Source organism: Bombus vosnesenskii, unplaced genomic scaffold, assembly GCF_011952255.1.
Source record: "Bombus vosnesenskii isolate JDL3184/JDL3185 unplaced genomic scaffold, Bvos_JDL3184-5_v1.1 scf7180000013263, whole genome shotgun sequence".
Classification (NCBI taxonomy): Eukaryota; Metazoa; Arthropoda; class Insecta; order Hymenoptera; family Apidae; genus Bombus; species Bombus vosnesenskii.
In genome coordinates, this window is record NW_022882923.1 from 8,050,012 (window position 1) to 8,076,931 (window position 26,920).

General features: G+C 45.7%; 3 protein-coding genes across 7 annotated transcripts; 2 read left to right on the forward strand and 1 right to left on the reverse strand.

Annotated features, from left to right (window-relative positions):
- Positions 1–122: 122 nt before the first annotated feature.
- On the forward strand, positions 123–4,136 carry LOC117234147 (probable ATP-dependent RNA helicase DDX46). 2 transcript variants are annotated; one of them, XM_033495090.1, is made up of 8 exons: positions 144–204; positions 291–342; positions 476–679; positions 923–1,070; positions 1,150–1,464; positions 1,555–1,882; positions 1,961–3,083; positions 3,172–4,136. In XM_033495090.1, the coding sequence occupies exons 2-8, from the start codon at positions 323–325 to the stop codon at positions 4,124–4,126; spliced, it is 3,093 nt and encodes a 1,030-aa protein (XP_033350981.1). In that variant the 5' UTR covers positions 144–204; positions 291–322; the 3' UTR covers positions 4,127–4,136. The 2 variants fall into 2 exon arrangements, with proteins under 2 accessions (XP_033350972.1, XP_033350981.1); XM_033495081.1 differs by having other exon boundaries at positions 123–342; positions 952–1,070.
- Positions 4,137–4,480: 344 nt separating this feature from the next.
- LOC117234161 (reversion-inducing cysteine-rich protein with Kazal motifs) lies at positions 4,481–16,929 on the reverse strand. The gene is made up of 8 exons (XM_033495103.1): positions 16,655–16,929; positions 10,794–10,846; positions 8,190–8,273; positions 7,845–7,881; positions 7,419–7,766; positions 6,870–7,302; positions 5,378–6,752; positions 4,481–5,275 (listed from the first exon to the last, which is right to left on the reverse strand). The coding sequence occupies exons 1-8, from the start codon at positions 16,797–16,799 to the stop codon at positions 4,892–4,894; spliced, it is 2,859 nt and encodes a 952-aa protein (XP_033350994.1). The 5' UTR covers positions 16,800–16,929; the 3' UTR covers positions 4,481–4,891.
- Positions 8,320–26,903, forward strand: LOC117234167 (zinc finger-containing ubiquitin peptidase 1-like). Of its 4 annotated transcripts, none has more exons than XM_033495115.1 (9): positions 8,320–8,465; positions 22,131–22,368; positions 22,967–23,220; positions 23,300–23,603; positions 23,705–24,132; positions 24,210–24,612; positions 24,677–24,804; positions 24,883–25,106; positions 25,224–25,363. In XM_033495115.1, the coding sequence occupies exons 2-9, from the start codon at positions 22,163–22,165 to the stop codon at positions 25,266–25,268; spliced, it is 1,992 nt and encodes a 663-aa protein (XP_033351006.1). In that variant the 5' UTR covers positions 8,320–8,465; positions 22,131–22,162; the 3' UTR covers positions 25,269–25,363. The 4 variants fall into 4 exon arrangements, with proteins under 4 accessions (XP_033351006.1, XP_033351016.1, XP_033351026.1 ...); XM_033495125.1 differs by lacking the exon at positions 8,320–8,465 and adding an exon at positions 17,180–17,199; XM_033495135.1 differs by lacking the exon at positions 8,320–8,465 and adding an exon at positions 20,757–21,490 and having other exon boundaries at positions 25,224–26,903.
- The last annotated feature ends 17 nt before the right edge of the window (positions 26,904–26,920 follow it).

Genomic DNA, 26,920 nt, shown 5'->3' on the forward strand with positions numbered 1-26,920 from the left:
TGCGTATTGTCGGTCGTTTTATATGACGGATACGTAAATTTATCCTAGACACGAACCTTGAGCTGGCCACCTATCGAGACTGTTTTGCCGTACCGAGCAAGTGTAGTTTCTGATTTTAGTTCATCTCCTCGTTGTTAATGTGCAAACGAGTAGTGGCAGCACCTGTACGACAAGGGGAACTTGGCTGCGCGTTTGTAAACGAAAGTAATTTTCTCTTCTATTTTCCGACGAAATTAGAAAAACATCGCTATAAATGCTCGCCTATTAAAAATATTTACATTCCCAAACAGAATCTTCCGGCTGTTGAGCAGCATCGTCGATCATGGTTCGAAGTAGCGACAAGTAAGTGACAACCTTTCGACTCGACTACGTTTCTAGGTTAATTTTCTTACCTTTCCGTTATAAACTACGAATTTCGTTCGATCGATACTAATTATTCGTCCGGTTTGTGATATTCGACTTGTTCGCGTTCCAGGGACAGGCATCACAGAAGGCGATCTAGATCGCGATCCAGATCGCGATCCGCCACACCGGAGAAGAAACGACGGCGGTCTAGGAGTCGTGATAGGGATAGAGAACGAGATAAAGGTCGGCACAGGGAAAGAAGGAGCCGTTCCAGAGACCGTGACAGAGATAGAAGAGATCGCTCCGAAAGAGACAGAGACCGTGACAGGAAACGGTGTGTACACATAATTTATAATTTATAATTAAAAATATCTTACGCTGGAAAATATTTTCTTCCCAACTTCGTGCGTTTCGTGTAGGAATGGATAGATGGATTCGTTAACGTTGTAACTTTCTCAAAAAGCGTTTCCAGATTACCGGGGAAACTATGCTAGCGTATCGTGTTTGCTTTTAATTATCTCGTGATGTATACAACAATGAAGTAACGTGCTGATATTGATTGTTCTCGGTATACTAGCGGCGACAGTAAAGAAAAGCGTCTTACAGGCTCAAAGTCTTCGCGTTCAGGCAAAGATCGGTCGAATAGATCGAGATCGAGAGAGAGAAAGGAGAAAGAGAAGGGTGACAGCGATGAACTGCCGTTCGATCATACAAAGTTGGACAAGGTAATTTATATTATTCGAGCAATTTGATTACCACTCGTCGTTAAAAAATGATTTTTCTCGAAAATGGTGTGTTTGTCAGGAGGAAGAGCAGAAAAGATTGGAATTGGAAATGCAAAAGAGGAGAGAAAGAATAGAGAGGTGGCGCGCTGAAAGGAAAAAGAAAGAGTTGGAGGCAACGAAGAAAGACGGTAAGGCATCCATTTTAGCAAACCTACAGTTGCCTATGAAAAAGTGGTCCCTCGAGGATGACAGTGATGAAGAAACGCCTGTTGTCCAAAATAGCAACAAGGAATGCAAAGAAGACGGAGAAACGAAAGAGCAAGTGGAACAAGTTAAGGAAGAAGCTAAATGCGACGAAGAAGAAGTCGATCCCCTTGATGCCTTTATGGCAGAAGTATGTATACGTATACCGGGTTAAGCCACGTGTACATTGCACGTGTATGCGTTGCGGGCAAAAGGTTTGCAAATGATTTTGTTCGAACAGGTTCAAGAGGAAGTTCGTAAGGTGAACAAACTCGATAGCAAAGGTGGAAAGAACGCGAATAACGGCACAGGGACGGGAGGTACTCAGAGCGGTGGCGTTGTTATCGTCACCGGTGTAGCCAAAAAGAAAGTGCAGAAGCAAAAGGGTGAACTGATCGAACAGAATCAAGACGGTCTTGAATATTCCAGCGAAGAGGAAGGCGAAAATCTTCACGAAACAGCTGCTGGCATCGCGAACAAACAGAAGCGAGAATTAGCCAAAGTTGATCATGCAACGACCGAGTATCAACCGTTCAGAAAATCATTCTACGTTGAAGTACCTGAGATCGGTAAGATCGACTACCTGTTGGGATATTGTTTGCGTGACATTCGATCTTTCATTAATGATTCGCGTTTAATTTATTTAGCGAGAATGACGTCGGAAGAAGTGGAAGCGTACAAAGAGGAGTTAGAAGGTATTCGCGTGAAAGGCAAAGGTTGTCCGAAGCCCATTAAATCATGGGCACAGTGTGGCGTCACGAAGAAAGAGTTGGAGGTGTTGAAGAAACTCGGTTACGAGAAACCAACCCCTATTCAATGTCAAGCCATTCCGGCGATCATGTCTGGCCGTGATTTGATAGGTATAGCAAAGACAGGCAGTGGGAAAACGTTAGCCTTCTTGCTACCAATGTTCAGGCATATTCTCGATCAGCCTCCATTGGCAGACGGTGATGGTCCGATCGCGTTGATCATGACGCCAACTAGAGAATTATGCATGCAAATCGGTAGAGACTCGAAAAAGTTCACAAAGTCTCTGGGGCTGTCCCATGTCTGCGTTTACGGTGGAACCGGTATATCGGAACAGATAGCCGAGCTAAAGAGAGGCGCCGAAATAATCGTTTGTACGCCAGGTAGAATGATCGATATGCTAGCCGCTAACAGCGGAAGGGTGACAAACCTACGCAGAGTAACGTACGTGGTTCTTGACGAAGCGGATAGAATGTTCGACATGGGTTTCGAGCCGCAGGTCATGCGTATTATGGAAAACGTTCGGCCAGATCGGCAAACTGTACTGTTCAGCGCGACATTCCCTCGACAAATGGAAGCATTAGCAAGAAGAATTCTAACCAGACCTGTAGAGGTTCAGGTCGGAGGACGATCGATCGTTTGTAAGGATGTCGAACAGCACGTGGTAGTTCTCGAGGAAGATCAAAAGTTTTACAAGTTACTTGAAATCCTTGGTCACTATCAAGATAAAGGTTCCGCTATAATATTCGTCGACAAGCAGGAGAACGCAGACACCTTACTCAAGGATCTAATGAAAGCCTCTTATTCCTGTATGTCGCTTCACGGAGGTATCGACCAGTGCGATAGAGACTCGACTATATTGGATTTCAAGGCTGGCAGGACAAAGTTATTAGTCGCAACGTCAGTGGCGGCCAGAGGTCTGGACGTGAAGCATCTCGTACTCGTGGTGAATTACGACTGCCCGAATCACTACGAGGATTACGTGCACAGATGTGGAAGAACAGGAAGAGCTGGGAACAAGGGGTAAGTTCTCTGTACTCATCCAGCTGTAACATTTATGTTATTTATCGTTCGAACGATAAACAAACGGAGGATTACCTTTTGTCTACAGGTACGCGTACACTTTTATCACATCGGAGCAAGAACGTTACGCGGGTGATATTTTACGTGCTCACGAATTAGCGGGTGTCCCCGTTCCGGAACCGTTGCGTCAACTATGGGAGGGATACAAAGCTCGACAAGCGGCAGACGGGAAGAAGGTTCACACAGGAGGCGGTTTCAGTGGTAAAGGATTCAAATTTGACGAATCGGAGGCAGCGTTGGCCAACGAAAAGAAGAAGTTCCAAAAGGCAGCTCTGGGATTACAAGATTCCGATGACGAGGACATAGAGAACGACATCGATCAACAAATAGAGAGCATGCTTGCTCCAAAGAGGACGGTTCGTGAAATCGCCAGACCTTCCGCCACCAATATCGCGGTTCCTGGTCAGCCTGTAGCTAGCGCGACTGACAAGTTGGAGTTGGCTAGGCGACTGGCGTCTAAGATCAACATTGCGAAGAATCTAGGTGCCGAGGCGAAGGGTGCAACACAGCAAGCAGCCGAAGCTATACTTAAAGGCGCTGGCCCCACCAATCTTATTACAGCGAAAACGGTTGCCGAACAGCTGGCTGCCAAGTTGAACACGAAATTGAATTACCAACCTCGCGAAGAGGATCTAGTGGAAAGCGACGCAGAGGCTGGCGAACAAACGTTCCGCAAATACGAGGAAGAATTGGAGATCAATGACTTCCCGCAGCAGGCTAGGTGGCGAGTTACAAGCAAGGAAGCTCTTGCTCAGATCTCGGAGTACTCCGAAGCAGGTCTCACGGTTAGAGGGACTTACATCGCACCCGGTAAAGCACCACCGGAAGGAGAGAGGAAGTTGTACCTCGCCATCGAATCTACCAGCGAGCTAGCAGTCAGCAAGGCCAAAGCAGAAGTTTCGCGTTTGATCAAGGAAGAGCTGATCAAGTTACAGGCGTCCGGAGCGCATACCGCATCTCGCGGTCGTTACAAGGTTTTGTAAAAATGGAAAAGTGGAATGTCTTTCGTTGTACATGCGATGCACGGGATCCTACGCACTGTAGCATATACGCAACTTCGACGAATAACGTGCGAGTAAAATTAGAGATTTATTAAACTTACAGAAAGTCTCTGCGAAACACTTTGTATTTAACGGTACAATAATGTTCAAAAGAGCTGCTTGACGGTTTACGGAGTACCGAAAGTATTTGCCAGCGGTCCAAATTGATTAACCATCGTAATTAAATAATTAAGATTTTCGAACAAAAGGCACGCGAAACTCACATTGTGGGACAAGAGAATAAATAATTTGGGCCGCCCGACAGACTTGACCTTTTTTATCCATTGTATTATTGTATTCACGGAGAATATAACGTAACGATCAATCGCCACTTTGTTTTGGTAACTTAAGTCAGGACTGAAACTTTATTTACAGCTTACAACGGCCAGCATAATCATCCTTTAACGATCGTTTAGCGGCGTATTCCTGCCTGGGTAATTATGTGTCTTTGTACATGTTCCACGTACTCCGTTTTCTTTGGCAATATTAAAAGATAGACGAAAAATACACGCTACTTTTCTGTACGTTACGTTAGGCACTAGAGGAATCACAGTCATGGACTCGACGATACCGCGACGAACGGTAACGCCGCTAGGTAAAAGAAATGCTTTAACGCGTTTGAAAAATGCGACGAACGAATCGGCCGTTTATCGCGATCAGCCGACGTGTCTCCTATACGCTTGTACGTTTCCGTATGTGTCTCGGTTGTCACGAAACTATAGCGTAAAGGAGAATTGCAAGTAAGAGCCGCGCAACGTTTCCCCCGATGGTCATGGCACTTGATATGTAGCTATGAGCAATTTCCGCTCTGGTGAGCGCGCCTAACAGTACTTCCGTCGTGATCCTGGGGCTCCTCTCCGAAATTCTGGTAACTAGTTTCTCAGTCTCAGCCACGCAAGCTCGTAGCTGCAGCGGCGATGGTCTCTTCGACGTAGGCTGTACTATAACGAATATGTCGAGGTCTGGCGTCATCATGCCTCGAAGAACGCACTGTGCCACTTGAATCTGTCGTGCTAGAGCTGACAAGAGGACCTCGAGCGCGACCGAATCTTTGTCCACGTCCTCGTCCATCGTGTAGTATATCCTATCCAACTGAAAATGAACAAAAATCGGAGAATAAGAATGGTGGCTACTTGGCGTTGCGCAACGCTATGTGTAAAAGGTAAAAAGGGAGAGGGAGAGAGAATAACGTACCTGTTTTTTAGAATAAAAGAGCTTAGCCGCCCCACCGCAGACAGGACAACAGGCACCGGGGGGTGTGACTCCAACGCAGTATGGCTCGATCAATCGAGGACATTGTACTAAATCGCCGCAACGAGGCTTGGCTTGATCACCTATCAACCCGACAGCCACGCAACGACCAAAGTAATCCACCACCGTCCTTTCCGCCCACGCTGCGCACTCGTTCGCGTAGATCTCTCCGTTGGTACCGCAAACGGGACCACGTAAGCTACACCCTTCTAGACAATGTCCTCTGTAGCCCAAACTGGCCCCAGATCGAATCATGGCGCACATGGAGCGATGTTGGCGGTTTTCCTTGTCGCAAACCGGACCGTTGGCCTCGTCTCGGGGATCGCAATCGAGAGGTACGCATTCGTATTGGCGACAAGATTTCTGGAGCCTGGACAAGCACACTCTGGTTCTCGGGACGCATTTTTCCGTGCTGTCGCAAGGATTGGACGCGCACGGGTCGCGAGAGGAACAGCTACCGAATTCTACTTCGTTCGCGGACATCTCGGAACACTTTGCCAGACAACCGGATGCAAAAGTGAAGCCTAATCTTCCACAAACGGGGACGTAATGAGCCGGACAGTCACAGGGCAACGAAGGTACGCGTATCTCGCCGCAATTCTTCTTCGAACACGTGAACTCGCCCTCGAAACAGTGACAGGGATTACATTCCAGATAGAAGTTGGCTTTGTGAGCGACGAAACGGTCGTGCACCCAACAAGAGTTGAATTTGTAGCAGTTTAAGGTTCTGCATTTCTCCAAACCGTGGACCGTGCATTGGCAGATTCGCAGACAACCCTGTTGGTCGTACCTTGGTATCTGTACCCAGGATCCCACGGGTACCAACTGTTTCGACATTTCTCCGAGAGAACAAGCTGGTAGACAACGGTACGCCTGTCGGGTGAAATGAAGCAGCTGGCAGATTTCACCGTGAGCGCAAGGATTACTCCTACAAGGAGTGACGATGTCCTCCTCGAGGCGAATCACCGACTCGTTATCCTGGGCATCCTCTAAAAAGGGTCTCAGAGAAACGCAAGAGGCATCGGATCTAGCTGGTGAGAGCTTGGCGCACAATGTGGCTGCCGTATGGGGACCGTTAATGGCCGACCAGTCCACGCAACTGGCCATCAGTTCGAGGCAATCTTCTCGACAAAGTCTCGTCTCGTGGATTCTGGCTTCGCACGGTCTCAGCTGCAATAAGCACGCGGCTGCGCGTAAAGTTTCCGGCGGGCAGGAAGCGGCGGCTCGAACAGGCACACCTAATCCACGAACGATTCCACCTCTGGCCCAGTGATCAGCTTCCAATTTAGCTGCCTCGTCAGCCGCGGCCGAACAACTCCTACGGAGCAACGAAAAGGAGGAAATAGAGGATAGAAGTGGAATAAGAATAGCAGTGGGACAAAGCAATGGAAGCAGGTTTGGCCGCGGTCCAAACCGAAACGCGCCGAGTTCCTACCTAAAGAGTGTCGTCGACCTGTCGTTGAATCGGGTGCAATAGGACAGCCCGGAGCAGCCCATTTCGCACGGATCGTCGGTATCCTCGAGACACCGTCTCAGTTCTCCTTCCAGGCTGGACGACAGGCACTCTGCGTCGAGTTGAAGCCACGCGGACTCCCAGTCCGCTTGGAACGCTCTCCAGCACAGATTCTGGCACGATGGCTTGGTTGCTTTGGTGCAGCACGACAATTTGCCCGCATCTAGAGGTAGGCGAGCTGGCTTCGACGAGCCAGACTTGAGCAGGCAACTCCAAAACGGCGACTGAGGTAGAACCGGTCTGCACTTGTCCGTCAACGCATCCATGATCTCTTGGTCGGTCGTCGCCGTATGCAGGATCTTCCTGCACGTTTCGAGACAGGCTGGGCTGCTAGCCACGTTGCAGCAATGCAGATCTATAGTGTCAACGTGTCGAGACGATTGGCGGATTCAGAGTTACAAGAGAGAGAGAGAGAGAGAGAGAGACGAGACGAGACGAGACGAGACTTAATAATCGTCAACTTCTACTTACGTTGTTTCGGATCTTCGGCGTGTTTCGCCTCGGCCACGGTTTTCAAGCACCTTGGAATCTGATGGAAGCATCCCTTGCTACTGTACAACTTGAGATTTGAAATCTTTCCGGGCTTGTAGAACAAATCCTGGCAAATTGTTCTGCAGGTGTCGTCGGATACGTTGCTGCAACAGTGTTCAGCTTCCTCTCGCTTTTCCAAACAGGAGAAGAATTCAGGCTCGTCGCTCGGCCGGCAGGATACGTTCAGATCCCTTCTGGATCCGGAGAGAGCGCACGTTGATCGGCATATTGGATTCAGCGCTAAGTGACAGCAACCCCTGCCAGTCCAATTCTCGTATCTCTTTACCTCTGTCGGGACAAAACTAGTTAACAATTTTGCGTTGCTGCGAAACGGATGTTAGCAAGATCGAGTCGAGATACTCTCACCGTTCAGAGTCATGTTGACGCAGCCCCAGAATACCATCTGAAAGGAAGAATAAGGAAAAGTTGAAGCTGAGGGACTAATCCACACAGAGAGAGAGAGAGAGAGAGAGAGAGAAGAAAAAAAGAGAGAAAAGAAAGAAAATGAAAACCGAGTGGAGAAACGTAAGGAGAAGGTAAGCGTATCGCCAGAGTCTTTTGTAACGCGAATCTGTCCATCTCTTGCAGTCCCGCGTCCCTTTTCTCTCGAATCGCTAACGCTAACGTATTGTCGCGGGCATCGTTTCAGATTCGACACCGTCTCCGACTGTCGGCTATGGATTAAAAGGATCGATTAAACACACGGCTTACCAGCTCGAGGGAACAGAACTCCAGCAAGCGTTGCGTCGCGTTCTCCCTTGCCTCTGCTTCTGCTCCCAACGCCACCAGCGAGATCTGAAAGCACCGCTGCCGTCAACGTTCTCCTCTTCCTTTCTTTTCTTTTTTTTTTCTCCAATTTTTGTTCGAACGTCTATCGTACAGAGATGGATGGGAAAAAATTGGAAGGATTCGTGGGAAGTGGAAAGGAAGAAAAAACGGGACAGCTGTATATCTATCGATGGGAATTTCCGCGATTACGAATGCAAGGTACGACGCGTTAGAAGTTATTAAGAATCAAGGACACGAGTACGCTTCGGTCGCCACGATTTCCTGTTGCTGGTCACTGAATGACAATAGACCACCGCACGGATATCGACTGTTGTACCATTTAGGCGTTCATTCGGAATTCAATCGACGTAGATCGTACGAGGACGCGCGGATCTATCCCGCAGTCTTGTCACGGTTACAAGTTACGACTATCCATCGGCGTGTGGTGGGTCCTGTTAGGACTTGGCCGCCTGTATTTTAATATAATTCGTCGTTTAAATCGATCGTTGTTTTTCCTTCCTGTCTCTTCGTCGACGATCCTTTACGAAAGGACTTATTAGCGATAGAGATATTTTAATTCGCGATGATCGAGCAATCGAGGGTTTTAAATAGAGCTTTCCAGTCGAACTACGTTGCAAACGTTAAGGGCGTAAACGATAGCGAACCGGAGACGACGCACGTATTTCTGTCGCGGTATATTCTGGGAGCTATGCACAGCTTAGCCTCGTCGCCATTTCGAAGGGGGTGCGTTTTTCTCGCCAAACTTTTCCACCATAGCTAGATGCCAGGCATTCTGATCGCCGTTATAAATTACGTACAAAGCGTAGCATGTAAAGCTCGCGAAACTATGCCTCTTTCGGATCTAGTTTCGTCAATCTGGTTTGATCAATCAAATTCCGCAATTTTTACATTTCTCCGATGAAATTGTTAACGATTTTTTTTTTAAAAGAATCTCTGCGGCCAATATCTACCTATATAAATATCTTTTACACGTATAAATACGTTTTCCGATCCGCGATAGTCGAACGAACGTGTGTCGTAACGGTGCCGATGAAATTTCAAAATATATCACACAACGCACATAATAGTACAGAAAGTCGCGTAATTCGCGTCATTTGAAATTACAAGAAAATGTCTATAACTGTTTGGAACAGTTTGGCTATCGCGATGTACGATTTATCGAAATGCAAGTTGCGGTTTTATTAACTTTGATTCAACTATTATCGGCGGGGGGAGGGGGGAGGGGGGCGGGAGTAGGGGGTAAAAACATGCCTGGATATAAATAACCGCAGGCATCGCACGATGCATGATCGTACGATGATGTTAGAGTTTGCGGCCGTTTGCGGCCGTTTCCGGCCATGTCCGGCGGATGCTACTGCTAAATCTATTAATCGATCGCTTCGCGTTTATTCGTCGGTGCGCGCATTAGTTGAGAAAAGCAGTTGAAATGTTTATCGACTGTTGTCGTTATCGTTATCGTTATCGTTATCGACCACCCTTAAATCTAAAGCGCATAGAATTGTACGGAGAAGAGGAGCCGCGTTTCGCGTTGCTAGACGCGAAAGAGAAGCGATGCGGAGAATACTCGGTTTCGCGGGTACAAATTGCGGGGAAACACGATATCATTGATAGCGTGTCTGGTGGAGGATGCGGAGCGCGTCGATTCGTAATATTTGCGTATGAATGAGCTGACCGGGACCCCGAGGGGGGTCGTGCGTAAATCTCTCAGCGGGCCCCAGTGTCCCCGATATTATCTCGGAAGGGGCCCTCTGCAGCCACTTTTAAAGAAGCTACAAGCACGTGTGCGCCCCGCGTAGCGTCGCGTCGCGTCGCGTCGCTCCGAACCGGAGCCCTGTCGAAAAACCACCGTGCCTTTCCTCTTTTTCTCCTTTCACCTTTCTACCGTCACGCTTCGTCCTTCTCGCGCAGTTTCCTTTTTATTCCCGGCAGATCCTAATATATCCGTGGACGCGGCATATTTTCTACCCTCTATCGTGCCGGGGTCGGGCCACCGATATTTATCAGCCGGCCAGCGATATCGCATTCGCCCCGTGAAATTATATTCCTCGGAATTATCTTTTTCACATTCCCACGGAGATCTTTCGCGCGCATAATTAATAGACGCGGTAGAACGTTCGGACGAATTTTATGCTGCTTGCTCGCTGCGTTCGCCGACGAATCGCGAATAGAATTTGTAAGACATTCTTCTCCGAAATACGTTTACGTTGACGAATTTGATCGATTTTCTTTTTTTTTTTTTTTCTTTTTTTTTTTCACTGTAAAATAAACAACGTTTCATACGTGTGACGACAATTATAAGGAAGAAATAAGGCGTGTATATAAAATGTTTGTCCGAGAAGATATTTGTCGGAAAAAAGTCACATAGAACGGGGGATGAAATATTTCTGAAAATCTTGCGGCTACGGTTTCGCGCGTACGTTTGCTGGTGAAGCACGCGGCACCTTTGCGCAATTCACCGGAACCGTACCGCGTGTGTTTCTTTAGGATCGCGAGTGCATAATGAAAAATTGAGAGAAAAGGAGGTACCTTGGAGCAGACATTGCGACAAGATCCGGTAGCCAAAGAACAGCAGGACATCTCTGGAACAAATAAGGCATAGAGGCAAGTCAGATCTTTTCGGTAGACGCAAAAACACATGGCAACGATCCATGGAGAGGATCCGTGGAAAGGTCGCGTATTACGATCCTTTCTCCGCTTTTCCTTAAACACGAAACAGACGCGTGTCCTGCGTTACGTCAGTTGGAAAGAGAAAGGATCCGCCTTTATGGTGCCGGATGAGGGTAAGCGGGACACGTCAAGACCGAACGACCCTTGGAAAAGGCACGGACGATTACCGAAAGTCTCGAGTATTTGAAAAAGCTGTCACTTTTATACGTGTTAAGTACATTAGAATACGTATTTTCTAATTATATCGTTTTACTCCGCCATCCTTTGCGAACGCATCGAGAAATTGAACTTGTGCCGGCGACAATTTCTTTCAACGATCGCAAAGTGCGATCCGAGAAAGAAATCTGTCGTCTAATGCGAACAATTTCTCTGTGAAGCAGTCGTTACTGCCTTTGAACGATACGATTACGGATAATGAGCACGTGCAGTTGGATACGAGTAACGTTGCTACGATATCCCTCGAAGCGTCGAGATCTTTACTTCGTTATCGTGCAATTTCCATTCTTCTCGCGACACGAACGTTATTTTTATTAAATGATCTCACGGTGAGAACGTAGACGCGTGGTGAGCGATGCCTCGGTGCCGGCAGTGGCGCGTAACTCGCGTCGTAAGTCGTAAGTGATCTTTTACGACTTTACGGATATAATATGCGGGTCCGGTCTCCGGTGGAATTGACTTTTGAACGAGGACCGAAATCGTGGATACCGGCCACGCTATAAACGATGCACACGAGGCACGGAGAGCCTGGAGACAAGAAGAGGGTTCGAAGCGTGTTACACAATTAAGTTAATAGATAGCAGTCAGACAGAAATTGCGGCTAACTATGTTTGTCCGCGTGACTCGCTTCGTATATCGTGTACTCTTCGTCGTCAGCAGCCTATTTCTCTTTCCTCGTTTTCTCTTCTATCTTCTTTCTTTTTTCTTTTTTCTTTTTATTCGTTTATTTCAGGCAGTACGTAGGAGCGTAGGAACGTAGGAACGTTTAACACGCGACAAGTTTGTGCAGCTGATGAAATAGGAAAAGCGAGGTTAAGGTTCCCCGTTTTCGTCAGAGAAATAACAGCTGGGGCCTGTCGAATATCGATTTCACGAGGGACGCGCAAGTTGTCTCGATATGTCTGAGAAATCACCGCGTAATCTAATTGCTAAAAATAATCGAAGAATCGTTAACCTATTTCGAAAGGTTAGAGAGGAAAGATAGGAAAATGGCGTTTGATGTCGGTGGCTAAATTGGTGGTGGAGTTGTGAAATTCGCCGTGGCAAGTGCGTCCCCTGAAATCGTAACGGGTTTGTGGCTTCTCTCGAGGAACGACACAAAAATAGCCAACGTCGTTTGCGGCCATTCGACTTCCAGCCCGATCTAAGCTGCGAAAGTCCCCTTAATTTTATCCAGCCGGATGAAATGGAACGAGCAAAACCTCTGTCTCTTTGAACTTAGTGTTGAAGTTTAAAAACGGCTCTGAGAAAGTTTTCAGAATCTTCTTTGAAATCTCTCAGACCTCCCCTCCTCTCTCTCTCTCTCTCTCTCTTTCTGTCTGTCTCTCTCGATATCGCTCAATCAGGCGTCGAGATTCTCTTTCTTTCTGTTTTCTTCTTTTCTCAACGGTTAGAAAAAACGCGATGGCTCGTTGTTTCAATGCAAAATCGAAAGAAACGTGTCAACGTGAATGTCTTGGCGTATGCCACGCGTATCGCGTATGTGGGTGAGAGCGCGGTATAGTTGCATATAAAAGGGCCATGCCTATTCTCGCAGCTGCGCCTTCCATCGCCGTATCGTGCGCGAATGGTGACATCCACGTCGTTGCACTCGTAAAACTCGCACGATTCTCCCACGCCTAACGATGATAATCCTTCCAGCAGATGTAAGATAAGCCAGGAAGTGGGAAAACCTTGCGCGAATTTGCATACGAACCGACGACTCGCATACATTCGAAACAACATTTATTCCAGAATCGTAGGTATGTCGCGTTTAAAATTCCATCGATCCCATTTTTATTTGCCGATTTAGTGGCAAAGTTAGAGAATAAACGTTTTCTTGGTATAGGCGTAACAAAGATCGATCAACGATCATTGTTGACTCGTTGAACCGGCTGGCCTAATTAGCTCGTTCGTGTACATTAGTACGCGGTATACGACGAGTCCGTCTTCCGTTTTCGTCTTCCGAAGGATCCCCGTTTCGTCGCACTAGGCGCGAGTTACATCGCCGGCGTAAACGCGCTTGCTCGCTAGCTGAATGGAAATATTACGATTGCACGCAATAGGGGACTGCGGAAAGGGTGGAAGAAATTGATACAGTCGTCCAACTTGTCAACGTTTATCGAAGCGAACGGAGAGGAAGAGGATCGATCGAATATAGACGAATGATTTCGTAGAATTTTGTCGAAGGGTGGGAGAAAGAGAGAAAGGAGAGAAAGAAGAGAAAGGAGAGATAAAAAGGAGCGAATCGAGATACTATATACCGAGTGTCTCTCGACGTGTTTTTATCCGGCGTGAAGCTGTCACAGGGGTTTTATGCGTTTATTTATCTCCGCACTCTCCCGACACGCCATCGACATGTATCGAAAGGCGGAGTATGTCTCTATACTCTGCACTCTACACACTCTATGCTGCACATACACGCTGCTGGCTGGTGGACCGTGTCAGGGCCCTGCCGATCGCAAGTCGCGTTCTCCTTTAACCCCTTCGTTTCGGCGCGGCGCAGCGTGCTCGTTCCTTTTTTCAGCAACGCGTTTCGCGACAACCGGTCCAAAGAAATCGTTGCCCCGGAATCTCCGTCGCGACAGCACCGACGTAAATCTTTCAGGAAGTTCCGACTGTTCGTCTAATTGCGGACACTGTTGCGAAAATCATGTAACGGGACGCGTCTCCTGGCTGTCGAACCTGGCTGTCACCGACGGTGATTTAATTGCCGCTAAAGGATTGCTACAGCGCTGAGAAATTGAAAATCGAGACGCGGATAAATCAGCGATCCTCTGCAAACCATCCTCTGATATCGTTATGTTACGTACTAAACGATCCGGTTGGTGAAGATCTTGTCCTTTACGGAGAAACGAGCGGATCGTTGGACCAAAGTCGCTCGCCGGTTGCTCGTAAAAGATCGGAGAACAAAAGTTGCAAGAACGTTAATCGTCTATCGCGACGATATACAGTCGTTTACGAAAATATCGCAAAGTTTGCAGGGTACAGTATGATATGATCATTGGTAAAATACGAAGGCAAGAGAAAAGAAAAACAGTTTGATGATTACTCAGACTGATTTCAAATTTGATCGATGTAATCACGATAGTCGTGTCTCCTCGGTCGTTGATTGGAAATCAAAGATCGATAAGAACTGTTTCCGTCTTTACCGTCTTTTCGATTTTCACGTCGCTTTATGACGAGAGGAAGCTAACGATAAGCGAGGAATCCGCTTCGAATCCGCTTCGAATCGATCGGCCCGATCAAATGGAAATCGATTGTTTGAGTAGGGAATAGTCGATGTAATCGGTCAGGAAATTGAAAAATTGCTCGTCATCTTATTTGTAGATTCTGCTTTCACGGCCGTCTGATCGAGCTGTCCCGTTACGAAGACTTTCTGACGACGATCGCGTATGACAAAACGAAGAAGGAACGAGGAGCGAGGAGGAGCAAGTCGGAAAGATTTCGACGAGTAAAGATCCGTTTGGCGAGTGATCAACGACGAATCGAGTCGAAGAGGCATTAATCGATAAGTTGGATCGGTCGATCGATGTATTCGGAGTAGCGTTGCCATAAATCGCTTGCGCAACGTCGCGTTCCAATTTCCAGCTGAAAGACAGGCGAAATTGCACGCGCGGCATAGAAAGGATTTACGCGCAAACAGGCACGCGTTAAAATTACTATGATCCGGCTGGTTTTGCGTACTAACGCGGCCAAAAGCCAGCGGCGCAACGCTGAAGCGGGACAACGTTCCTCTTATCCCTTCTTTTTTCCTCCCTTCTGTCTCGTTCATCGCGCAACCAGATATTATTTCATGGCCCTTCGCTGATGGCGCATCCAGCCTGAAATTACTGCAATCGAATGACACCTTAACGATGTTTTATCGCGACTACCACAGCGGGTCGAACGAACGACGAGAACTTTGACGCGTGATTTATAGGAGGAGCTTGGCCATGGCGCAAAGTCTTGCCTAGGTGTGTATCGTTGATAGAAATAAGCGGCGAGTTAAACAGCGAGTTAAACGGCGACTCTCAACAGCGGAACAAACGCCTGCTCTACCGAAACGACGGCTTTCGATCGTCGATAAAACCGACAGTCAGAGCTTGTCCAGCGCATTAGCGTTGCATGGCATAAATATCGGTGCTGGTTGTTAGAAACTACGTTCGTTGCTACACAGTGCGAGGAGTACGCTGACTGATGGACGTTTACCGCACGGAGATATAAACGTCGCCTTCGCTTCGAACCGAGAGAGAGAGAGAGAGAGAGAGAGAGAGAGAGAGAGAGAGAGAAGGTTCGGCGTAGAATTTACGAGATATCAATTAGCACGAAATCATTCTAGTCGCGTGCGCACTCAACGGATAACGCGATATTAAGTCACGGTGACGCGACGCACGGAGCGGAGGAAACACGCGTGCAGCGAAAAGGTGAGAGGATCGGAGAAATGCGCGACGCGTTATCACCTCGCGAACTCTATACGAACGCGAACCTATACGAATACGTATCCACCTATACGCCTATGTCATGTGCACATACATACATATACATATACATATTTATATATACACACGCATATAGGAGAATACGCGACCGCCAATGGCTCTCTGCTTATGTATGTAAGTACGTATGTATGTATGTGACTCTCTTTCCTCTTATTGTACAAGAGGCGTTCGAACCGAGTTGAAGAGAGGCAGGGGCGAAGGACCGTTAGCGACAGCTCGTTCACACGCACGTGCACCATGTAAATTTCGAGACAGAAAGAGATTAAAGATCGGCAGACGGGCGACGAAACGCGGAACGAGCATTTTTTAAGAAATTCCACGAATCGCTAGTGTTTCGTTGATGGTGGCGTGTACGTTCGTTTCGATCGTTTCGATCGTTTCGATCGTTTCGATCGTTTCGATCGTTTCGAACGATCGACGAATGCAGTGGCAGTTTTAATCAGCGAGGAAAAATTGCGGAAGGCGGCCCAAAGCGAGCAGCGCTTTTTGTCGCGTCGATTCGCCCGAGAAGCGAAGAGTTTCCGTCGACACTTGAGCGTACTTAGCCACACGGCACCTAGATAAACAAATGGCTGGCCGCTTCTCGAGCATGTCGACGATAAAGTCGAAGAAGGGAGAGCGTTAAGATGACCGCGCGAATCGAACGGCGCAAGAGGCTGAAAAAAGTAAAGGCTGACAAAAGCGGCGAGAATTAATACGGAAGGAGAAGCGAAGAGGGGAAAGAAAGGAAGGCAAGTGCGCACATGTGGCCAGAAGTTGTGGCCGATATCGTCTCCGACGAGAAAGATGACAAAGATTCGCTGAATTTGTATTTTAGCGGAGTCGCGACCGAGACCGACCACGAGTTGACACGAGCTATTTTAAAAATAATCGCCGTTCATCCGACGCTACGATAACGCGGCTAGCGGCACGACCAAGCGAGTTGGACCAACCAATGTTTCGTTTCGACCAACCGGTGTTTCCCAGAGTCGGAAGCTCGAGTTGTCCGGCCAGGCGACGGTCGCCGAATCGCGCAACTGAAATAAAGATGAAATAGAAAATTACCTTGTACAGCGTCGAGAAAAGGAGTGGCGACGACGATGACCGTCAACATCACCGTCGACAACCCGATCACCAGCATCGTTGAATATCGCGCGTTTCCATGAAATCGCGGTCGAGTCTCGAGATCCATGACGATCACTGACACCATCGGCGCATCTTAAAACACAACTGGCGCGCGAAATCTACGAACGATTGCGAACGACAGCGACAGAGTTGGCATGTCGGCGAGAAGCGGACTCGCGCGAAAACCAAGTGCACTGGAGCGCAGTCCGCGAGCGACTGAGCTTTTCGTCGCACTCGTGGCCTCGGCTCTTCGCTTCGGTAAGCTTTTTACTCGACCGAGTGGGTGAGAGGAAGAAGGAGACCAGACATCTAAAGAGAGAAAGAGAGAGAGAGAGAGAGAGAGAGAGGACAGGCCTGAACGAGAGATAGAGACGGAGGGATTGCGTGTGGGAGGAGGGAAAAGACGCGTGGCGCGTTGTCGTTGTCACGCAGTGCAACTGCTATTGTGATCGTGACATCTTCAGGCTGTACCTACACGACCCTTGGTATGCATTTTTTCGCCGTTCGTTTCAAGAAGCCTCGTGACTCGTTCTCTCTTTCTTTCTCTCTCTCTCTCTCTCTCTCTCTCTCTCACGCACACTCTCGATTGTCCCAAGTTATCGTTGCATATCTTCGTATTTAAAAGTTGAGTTAATGTTGCGCGTTGTTGGAGACAAGATTCGAGTCGTACAGCTGGTATCGATCGTTGGTCGATTTCGTTATCTCCAGGCAAACGGATTATCACCGTTCTGAGCGAACGTTGACTGTACGTCGAAGCGAGATCTCATCGAAAGTCGTAAATTCGAAGGGACCAGCTCGGCCCGTGGCGTGGGTTAGAAAGCCACATTCCTGCACCGGGTAAACTGATAACCCGCGCTTGTACTTCCTCTGATAGCGATTGAGACGTATTACGAGCGAGCATTCGTTCGTCGTCGACTATCGTCGAAACGCGGATACCGTTCGTTCTACTAAGATGTTTGACAGAATGTGATTCACTTTGGCAATCGCAAGCTATTATCTCTGATAACTGCGCTCTTTATACGGTACCGTTTTCAGTCGCTCGACGTACCTATGTATCTAAGTAAGATTTAATATGAAATAAAGAGATCAAGTTGCCTTTGCGTGGGCGTGCGAGCTAATTACGATGGCAAAACGCGATATCCCGTATCGATGCGATGGAAAGTGGAAATAGAAGTTGCGCGGTAGAATAATCTCGAGATTCATTCACTGAATTTCCACTCGGATGCGTCGCTGTGGGACGCGGCTTCCGTTCGAACCCCTCGTGAAGGCAATCGACTCGATGGTCGAGTAATTTATTAATTTATTCCGCCGATAAATCCGTTTCAATCCGCACGTAGGCTGCGGACGGATTGTTCCTTCTCGACTCTCTTTCTCTCTGTTCCTTTGCATCTCTGTCCACTTTATCCCTTAGAGCAGGCTTGCTGTTTCATCGTGGACGCGCGCACCAAACGCATCGGACCGTTATTTGCGATAACAATTTTATCGTCGGTAATCATACGATTCGTACGGTCGTATAATTACAATTCGCGAGGCGAGATGGCCGCGTGGCCTTGCAGGAAAATACGAAAGCTCGGCAAGGGAAATTCGTAGTCCATAGACGGGAGGAAAAAAGACCCGTGGATGAAACCAGTTCCAAGTCGAACACGGATAAATACTCGCAAAGTTTCTGCAAATGTGTACCGGTTTGCGTCGCAGGATCGTCGCCGCTTTGTACGCTATAAAGACCATTATTAATGTAACTTGGTACGCTCGGCGACTAATTTGCAAAATGAACGGTTGATGGCATTATCTTGGCGATGCTCGCGAGTCAGTCCCAGCACTTTCAACCATTAACCACGACATTCGCGGTTACGGAACGTCGTACAATTTCCTCACCGAACATCTACTTTAACCCAAATGCTGTCCCTTTCAAGAATATTAAGCTACAATTGTCAACTTACTACGATACCTAGCTGTAGAAATAATCGACGATCGTGCGATTAATGAACAAGAATTTAATTCTGCCGGCACATTCGGCGATTGGTAATCGAATTGGTTCGTAACAGAAATGGGCAATCGCTTGTCTTTTCTTTTTTGCTTATTCCCTATAATTCCATTCCCTGTAACGATTGTATTTGTAGAATCGTTTAATTTGTCTGATTTTCGTTCGACGTTCGAAAATTTGATGGAAAAATTTAACACGACTTTTTCTTTTTTTTTTTTATTATAATCTCGTCAATGTTGGGTGCTACGTATATTCTCAATCAATATCAAGTAGTCAAGTAGTACACAAAGGTTTTTCCAGTTGTTTTAGGAACGAGGCTGGTCTTAACGTATTCCATCGATGGGAGATCGTGCCAGAAACGTTTTTGCAATGCGGACTTTGCTCGGCTCGGTTTAACTCACTTAAGTAGTCGCAGTGGTTATTAATTATCCAGTGGCGAGCATTAATTGGACGGTATGTTATGCATCTATCGGAGCACCAGTGACGATGAATTCCAATTTCCTATTGCTATAGGCTACATGCTACTGCATACTATCACGATCTATGATCTTTAGACGACATTCTAGAGTCTAGAGAAGTTGCAAAGTAAAAGTAAAGCAAAGGAGTAAGGGTAAAACGTGTCGAAAGTATTGAGCGATCGTAGTTCGATGGCCGAGAACTGTATACGGTACGAAAGACCGATTTTTCAATGAAAAATTGGCCAAATCGAAATTCCTGGTAATCGAATCGATCGTCGTGCAGAATCGAAAAGGTGTCCAATAAATTTGCCGGCGATTTACTTTCCGTGCATGCGCGCTTCAAGTATTTGACTCACGCACCCTTCGAACGAGCGAAAGGAAGAAGGAGGGATAGGGCGAGCGCGTGACCAAGGGGAAAGACCAAATAGTTCTGTGAACATTGCATCCTCCGTCAATCGTCGGCTGCATGTCAATGAACCAGCATCGACCATCGGACAGAAATCGAGGACCAGCTTGCTCCTTGCTAGCCATCGTGAGAAATCGAGTTTCTCGCGTAAATTTGTCGCGCGTTTTCTACCGTGCCAAAGGAATGTCTTAAGCACGATCAGAATTCCCAATGTTTACCTCCCATTTGATCACGTTACGAACAAGCATACGAACAACCGCGATCCCAGTTCCATCTTTCTTCCATTCGTTGCATCGCAAGCGTAACGTTCGCCTAACGAAGCTTCTCCTTTGGCCTTCCATAGAAACGAACGATCGATTGGACTCTTCGAATCGTCGAAATACCAGCGCTTTCAAATCACTCGCCAAAATGAACTCACCATTGAAAGCTGATTGCGTTCTGCCATTCGGATAATGCACCGTGTCGAGACCGTTTGCCGACTTGTCATTATGGAAAACCTCGTCGTAGAGTCGCAGACGAACAATAGGGAATACAATGAGAGAAATTGGAACGCATTGGAGCCGGCAATAAGAACTCGCGCGTAGAAAAATGTCTCGGGTGAACGAAAAGGTCAAAAGGAAAGAGCGGAAAGAAACTGATAGTTTTTAGGCAGGTTAGATTCTACGTACGTCTTGGTTATCGGAGATATACGATTTCTCGCGATGGTTGGATTTCAGGTAGCCTTTCGGGCTAACATTTTCAAGATCTCGTTATTTGCACAATCAGCGAGTTAGCTGAAAATACCGGTTACAAGCTGAAAGCCGTAACGCGGAAACATAGACGCCGAGTATCATAAATAAGATTCAAATATCTCGAGCCTGCGCGCTAAAAGTGCCTCCATTGAACGCGTTGTCATCGTAACCCGATATACATGCTATTTGTTGTCGTGGAAATTTGCCTCGCTGCGCGACGCAAGTCTCCGTCGCTTCGCCGATTCCAGTAGATCCGATTCGAAGTGAATCTAAGCGAAACTATACGACAGCGGAAATTCCGCTCGAGCCGGCGAATCAAACAGATGACATTAAAAACTATTAAAAAATAATTACATCGAGGCCACGTTCCGATAAGATTGTAAGCAATGTTCTAAATTTGCCTGATTAAACGTTCGTTCGTAAACGAGATCGGGAAGAAATTTAAGGGAGAAAAGCGGGGAAAGGTTTACCGACCGCGTGCGACGTCGGGTGGTTCGAGGGTGGCGCCGTCGGCCAGCGCCTTCCGCTCTACAGAAACGCAACCCTTCGGACAAGCGAGTGGCGGAGAATCGACGCGGTGGGGTGGTGGAACGATAAACTCTTCCCGTGAAGGTGTCGGGGTGGATTGGCGCTGTCATATGGAGGCAAATGAGGCGCCGTGTTAGGCACTGTGGCCTGCACGGACGCCTTGCTGCGTGTAAAACAAGCGTGGAAAAAAAGTGTGGATTGCAATTGGTTCGCGCGCTCAAATAGATGCTATTAATCGGGTGAGTGCGAGGGTATCGGATATCAAGGAAGCGTTAGAGGCACGAGTGCGAGAGTACACGCGTTAACCGCGACCTCAAATGGGTCAACCCAACCCAGCAACCTAACGTGTACTCGTTTCTTCTTGCGATTCACTGGTTGGCCTAGTTTCCTCGGGAGCGAGCGAGCGAGCGAGCGAGCGAGCGAAAAGATACGCGACCTCCGCTTGGTTGGAAAAACGACATCGAAAGTGTGCACTCCTCTTGATCCTCTGTGACTCTCTTTGGCCGTTGTGGCCGTGGTCGTTGACGTCGCCATCGTCGTCGCGATTCTCTCTCGTCGAAGCTTTCTTGTTTGCGGAACGAGAGCCATGGGATTCTCGCCGACCACGGAAATGCATTGATTGACACGCGAACACGGCAGCGAGAAACGGATTCAGGTGATAAAGCAGAGGTGAGAGATCGCGTTGCGTTTCCTCTTACACGCGGAACTGCGATTCAACGAACGCGGACCGTCCTATGTACTGGAAAACGTCTTCCATTCGTGGATATCGTTGCATCACGGATGTGCTGTGCGGGCTTTTGCCTCTACTAAATCAGCTGACACGGTGCGTCGGAAACGAGCCTGTACGCTAGTTTTGCTCGTGTTATGGTGTTTTCGTGTGCTGCCGCTTGAACAAATCTCGCGTTCGCGAGAAACCTGACGGCTAACCACGGTACAATCGCTTGTACGCGACCCTGAATTCAATTATCGATTCACCGAGGAAAATACTCGACAGTGCAGTTTTCATGTACCGTCGCGGGTTACTTTGTCTAAACCGTTGCTTAAATTCTTCTGCTATTCGTTTCGTCGAAAAGCGCACCGTCCGCTGCGATGTTTCAATGGCAACGTTTCTCTGACCATTGTCACAAAGTTAGTTGGATCGTTTAAAGGTTGACTCGTTATACGATACGGCTGTTTAAATAGTCGAGTTATCGGATGTTAAGACTCGATTCAACACGGACGCACGATTCCATGCACGTTGATTAGGATCTTGCACGAGCGATTTCAATAAACGACAGTTTAATAATATGCATTTTTATTTTTATTATAGGCCAGCGAGTGATTTGATTGCATGTAATAAAAATGGCGACCAGTAAACCACCGGAAATGAATTACACATGCGAAATTTGCGGCCTGGAAGGTTTCAATGACGAAGAGATGAGATCTCATATGGTTTTCTACCACCTTCAAGGAGCCGCAAATTGCCCCTTTTGCGATTTAGGCGAAATTTCGCCGACGGAAATGTTGACCCACGTTAACAGTGCCCATCTCGATTATCTAACACCAAGGTATATATGGTGCAATTATCCTTTTAATCTTGCATATATGATTTTCTTCACAAATATCCTTCAAATACATCATAAAGCGTTCAAACTGTTCTGATTGCGAGGAGAAATGGCGGCAAAAATGGGCCTTAGATGTCGCGCTACTACATATATGTATACATTCTGTATTCCGTCGTACAAAGTTTCTGAATTCGTTGCGAGCGTACTTGTCTACGGGCTTATCCGGTTTGTTTACTAGTTAATTAACCATAGATGAATTGACACCGCCGAAGAAGCATTAAATTACCCCATTAATCCTAGTTACTTCTTCTAATATTTTTCTTGTTACACGTAGTTATGTCCAAGTCCCTTCGTCCTAGTCTTTATTCGACTATCGTTTGTCAAGTATATAGTGGCCATGTGTAGACAGTGCTATAGATTCAAATGAATCGTATGAAACATGATAAAAGACTACAAAGGGGAAACAGCATGTGAATTAGATATTCGTCGTAAAAAGTAATAAATACTTGACTCTTTTTATGTACATACAAGTACCGCTTACAATCAGTGTATATCTAAAGTATCTGTGTATGGTGATAACTACTTATCTCAATTGTTACAGTACTCCAGAGAATGACATGATGGCATTTATCGATGACGATTCGTTAGTGGATGATAGAAGAGACGACGAATGTCGCGGTCCATGTCCTTCTCCAACTATGTCCCCAAGTCCTCCGCTTCTTCAAAATGGTTGGAGCAGTTCGTTCAGTCCACGTGTTAAGCAGCAGCAAGAAATACCAAAAGTGGAACCACAGATTCCTAGTGCAAATGTGAATAATAATAATAACAATAATAACATTGGAAATGTTAATAACGGTACTAAGAAGTTTTATCAAGTATCATCTGGTATAGCTCGAGTTACTGATGCGACACATAATCCACAATATCCTTTCAGTTATCGAAGGTGCAGCTGGACACGGGTCTCCGCTGCGTTCAGGCCTAAATTTGCAACTACGTTCCCATGCTTCGCCAAAACTTCCAGTACAAGAATGTCCTATGTGTCCTTACAGTTCTGATAGTCCACTAAGGTTAGAAGAGCATATCAACAGACAACATTTTGATCTCACGTCGCCGTCCTTTCCACCTGAATCTCCACCATCGCGTGATGGTGTCTTCAACTGCCCACTCTGCGTCACGTCTTTCCCAAATTCTTCTGATCTTGAGCTACACGTTAACATAGAACATAAAGACATCTTGAGGTAATGTAAGATTTATATGTATTGCATGCATAACAATCAGTTGTGTCTATAGTAAATTGGCATGATTTGAAAACCAAAATTATTGTATTTCTTTTACAAAGCCCTGCGAATGGTGCAGCTTCCCAGTCAGCTCAAGCAACCGTTGGTAGTGATACACCTGCGTGTCCAGTTTGCTTCAGTACCTCGTTTAAAAGCAACGACGAATTAACTGCACACATTGAAGAACATTTCAGTAAAAAGTGCACTCCATCTCCTATAACTCCAGACTTGTCTACCGACAGAATGTTAGCAAAGGATATGGAAAGACTTGAGAAGGAGCTTAGAAAATTACGCGAACAACGTGAATTTGAGATGTTAAGGGCGCAATATGGAATGGACAATCAAGGGAATTTTAGAGAACAAAGCGTCACCAATATGCAGCGGGCTGTGTATTCCGGCGAAATGACGATTGCTGATTATTACGAAAGACAAACCGAGCTCAGAGTAGCTGAAAGCAGCGGCATCGACGATGGCAGTTCTTGTACACGCGGTTATAATCTTTTTTTTCCACATCTATTTACTCATAACGTTACGAATACTTTTTATTACTTCATCGATTCTTTATAGGGCTAGTTTCCAAGATACGGGCTGTCAGTCAAGCGTGTAGTAATGTATTAAGCACCTGGATGTGTTCTACCGTAGACCATTATGCAACTACCTATGGGGACAAAGGATGGGGATGTGGTTATAGAAATTTGCAGATGTTAATTTCGTCACTTTTGCAACATACAGGGTACAACGAGTTAGTTTATAAAGCGTGGAATTCTGGTTTGGGTAGCGGTAGTTCTACCAAGAATCCACTACGAAGTTCTATACCGTCGATCTCTAGACTTCAAAAGATGATAGAGTGGGCTTGGGCCCAAGGTTTCGATACTCAAGGAGCTGAACAGTTGGGAGGAAAATTGGTGAACACCAGAAAATGGATTGGTCCCACCGAAGTAGTCATACTGTTGTCTAGTTTAAGAATAAAGTATGTCCTTTAATTTCTATCATCTTTTTTTAGAGTCACATTATACATCGTGTTTCTATCACAGGTGTCAGCTGGTAGATTTTTATACACCAACTAATTCTGATGGCGGACACCCTGAAATGTTTAATTGGGTTTTACAATACTTCCAGCGGTGCGATGATTTCAAGCCACCTCTTTATTTGCAGCATCAAGGTAAAGGCTAACAACGGAATTAAGAAAGCGAGGATAAAGAGGAAATTAGGAAAGACAACTACATTTTATTATTTGTAGGTCATAGTAGAACAATAATAGGAGTAGAACAGTTGAGAGATGGTTCAATAACAATGTTAGTACTCGATCCAAGCCATAGTCCAGCACAAATGGCACAATTTAACAGTACAAGTAGTGCACTTGGTGCGATGCGTTTGGTACGCAAGTCGATTGCAGCGATGAAAGCCAGACAGTATCAAGTCGTTGCTGTTACCGGTATCATGGAAACCGACTTAGAGTATCACGTAAGCTTTCATATATTTATTCGTTTATTGTTTATCTTTTCGCTTATTTGCTATAGATGTGATTATTTATTGCAAGAAGGGCTAATTAAATTAAATTACAATCATTTCTAACTTCAGGAAAGCAAAGTATTACGTTTGATTCGGTTGCCACAAGATAGGTGAGATTTACTGGCCTGGAAAGGAATTAAATCTTTTGGGAAGACGATAGACTGCCTCAAACCAATTTTCTCCAGCATCCTTAAAGTTACATGACCGCAATGTTCTAGGTTTTATCATTAGGAGGTTTGCTCCACCGTAGTAGTTGCAGAAGTATTATTTAACGATATATTCCTGCATATTTTCGCCGTCATTCGTTGGCTCCTCAAATCACGTGTATCTAATAAGCCTGCGTCGTGGTTCAGAATTTTTGCAGTTAAAATTGACCGACGAACCTATAAAAGTTGTACTTTCTAAGAAAAAAAAAAAAAAAAAGAAAAAGAAAAAAAGGGGAGGGGTGTCTATATGTTACGCGTACCGATCATTTTTTAATTCAGACTCAGCCTTGAAAATATTGTATTAGGGGATGTGTGCTTGGAAAGGAAAGTTACAGTCACGATGAATTTGAAGGACAGAATCAATTCGGTCGCCATTCCTTGGTCATAATGCTCTGCTCAATTTTCGTCGCACCGAACAGGCTGTGCTAACTTTTAGTCGACCAATCGTCCTATGCCGATCGGTGGCATCAGCGGAAAAAGCCATGGCAGATCTTGGAGAACGAGACTCTTTCGTAGCTGTGATGCTGTTATCGATTTAATGCTAATCACCGATTCTAAATATTTTTGAAGACACTCCACGTGATCAGAACGTTAAAGAAAGCATTGTCCGTGTTTTAACTTCTCTTTCACTTGTACTTTACATTTCTATGAACGTTGTTGTCAAAATGTTGTCAATTTTTAGTCAATAAAAGTATCAATACAACAACATATTGCAATACGCGTGGCGATAACAAATTTTATATACCGTCAAAGATTATTATTCTCTAATCAACTTTTATTCTCATTGCTTCATTTTTTTGGAGTGTCTACAAGAATAGACGACATATTTCCATATATTATATATACATTTATCTATATACATATACACATTCTTGCACACACTCTTCGTTGTATTACACTTCTTTCACTCATACATAAAGTACAACTACTTTCATACTACTTTCGGATATTCTATTTAATTATTGGATTACATTAAGGCTACTCATATGTTAATTTATAAGTTAAGAACAACGTTGCGAGAGAAGATCAGAGAGCAAGACAGTCCATTAATTTGTTATTTATATTACACGATTAAACGAGTTACATTGTTTCCATTATTATATTTATAATCGTCTGCGTTATTACTGTTATTATCATTACACTTATTGTATATTATAAATTGTATTGATACGCATATGATCATTGATACATATTTGTTATTTTCAAGAAATTTGGAAACTATCAAAAAATTCGATGTTTGTTATTGTGAAAGGTATTATAAGAAGAAAATGTATTATTATTTTATAGCTTTGATAATTTATAAAATGCACTAATTGAGTGAACATTTGTCTTTCTACTCACTAGAACCAGATGCAATAATTATGACTGACAGCAAAGATATGGTTATTACTTGCATTATATTTTTTCATACGCTCATTAAGAATATGTTCAATATTTTGGAATGTTCAGGCAAAGCAAGCTATGGAATTGTTAAGCAAGTGTAAAAAGAACTTTAAATTACTCACATGTCAAATTAAAATATATGCTTTGTTAGAATTCCCAATTTATGTGTGATTGTTT

Bases quoted from the DNA above. Each gene is read 5' to 3' on its own strand.
- LOC117234161 (XM_033495103.1), bottom strand. From the start codon at position 16,799: ATGGTGTCAGTGATCGTCATGGATCTCGAGACTCGACCGCGATTTCAT. The intron at 6,753-6,869 runs GTAGGAACTCGG...GTTGCTCCGTAG, and splicing joins AGGTCGACGACACTCTTTAG to GAGTTGTTCGGCCGCGGCTG. The intron at 5,276-5,377 runs GTACGTTATTCT...GTTCATTTTCAG, and splicing joins TCTTTTATTCTAAAAAACAG to TTGGATAGGATATACTACAC.
- LOC117234167 (XM_033495115.1), top strand. From the start codon at position 22,163: ATGGCGACCAGTAAACCACCGGAAATGAATTACACATGCGAAATTTGC. The intron at 23,604-23,704 runs GTAATGTAAGAT...TCTTTTACAAAG, and splicing joins GAACATAAAGACATCTTGAG to CCCTGCGAATGGTGCAGCTT. The intron at 24,133-24,209 runs GTTATAATCTTT...GATTCTTTATAG, and splicing joins TGGCAGTTCTTGTACACGCG to GGCTAGTTTCCAAGATACGG.
- LOC117234147 (XM_033495081.1), top strand. From the start codon at position 138: ATGTGCAAACGAGTAGTGGCAGCACCTGTACGACAAGGGGAACTTGGC. The intron at 343-475 runs GTAAGTGACAAC...TTCGCGTTCCAG, and splicing joins ATGGTTCGAAGTAGCGACAA to GGACAGGCATCACAGAAGGC. The intron at 1,465-1,554 runs GTATGTATACGT...TTGTTCGAACAG, and splicing joins TTGATGCCTTTATGGCAGAA to GTTCAAGAGGAAGTTCGTAA.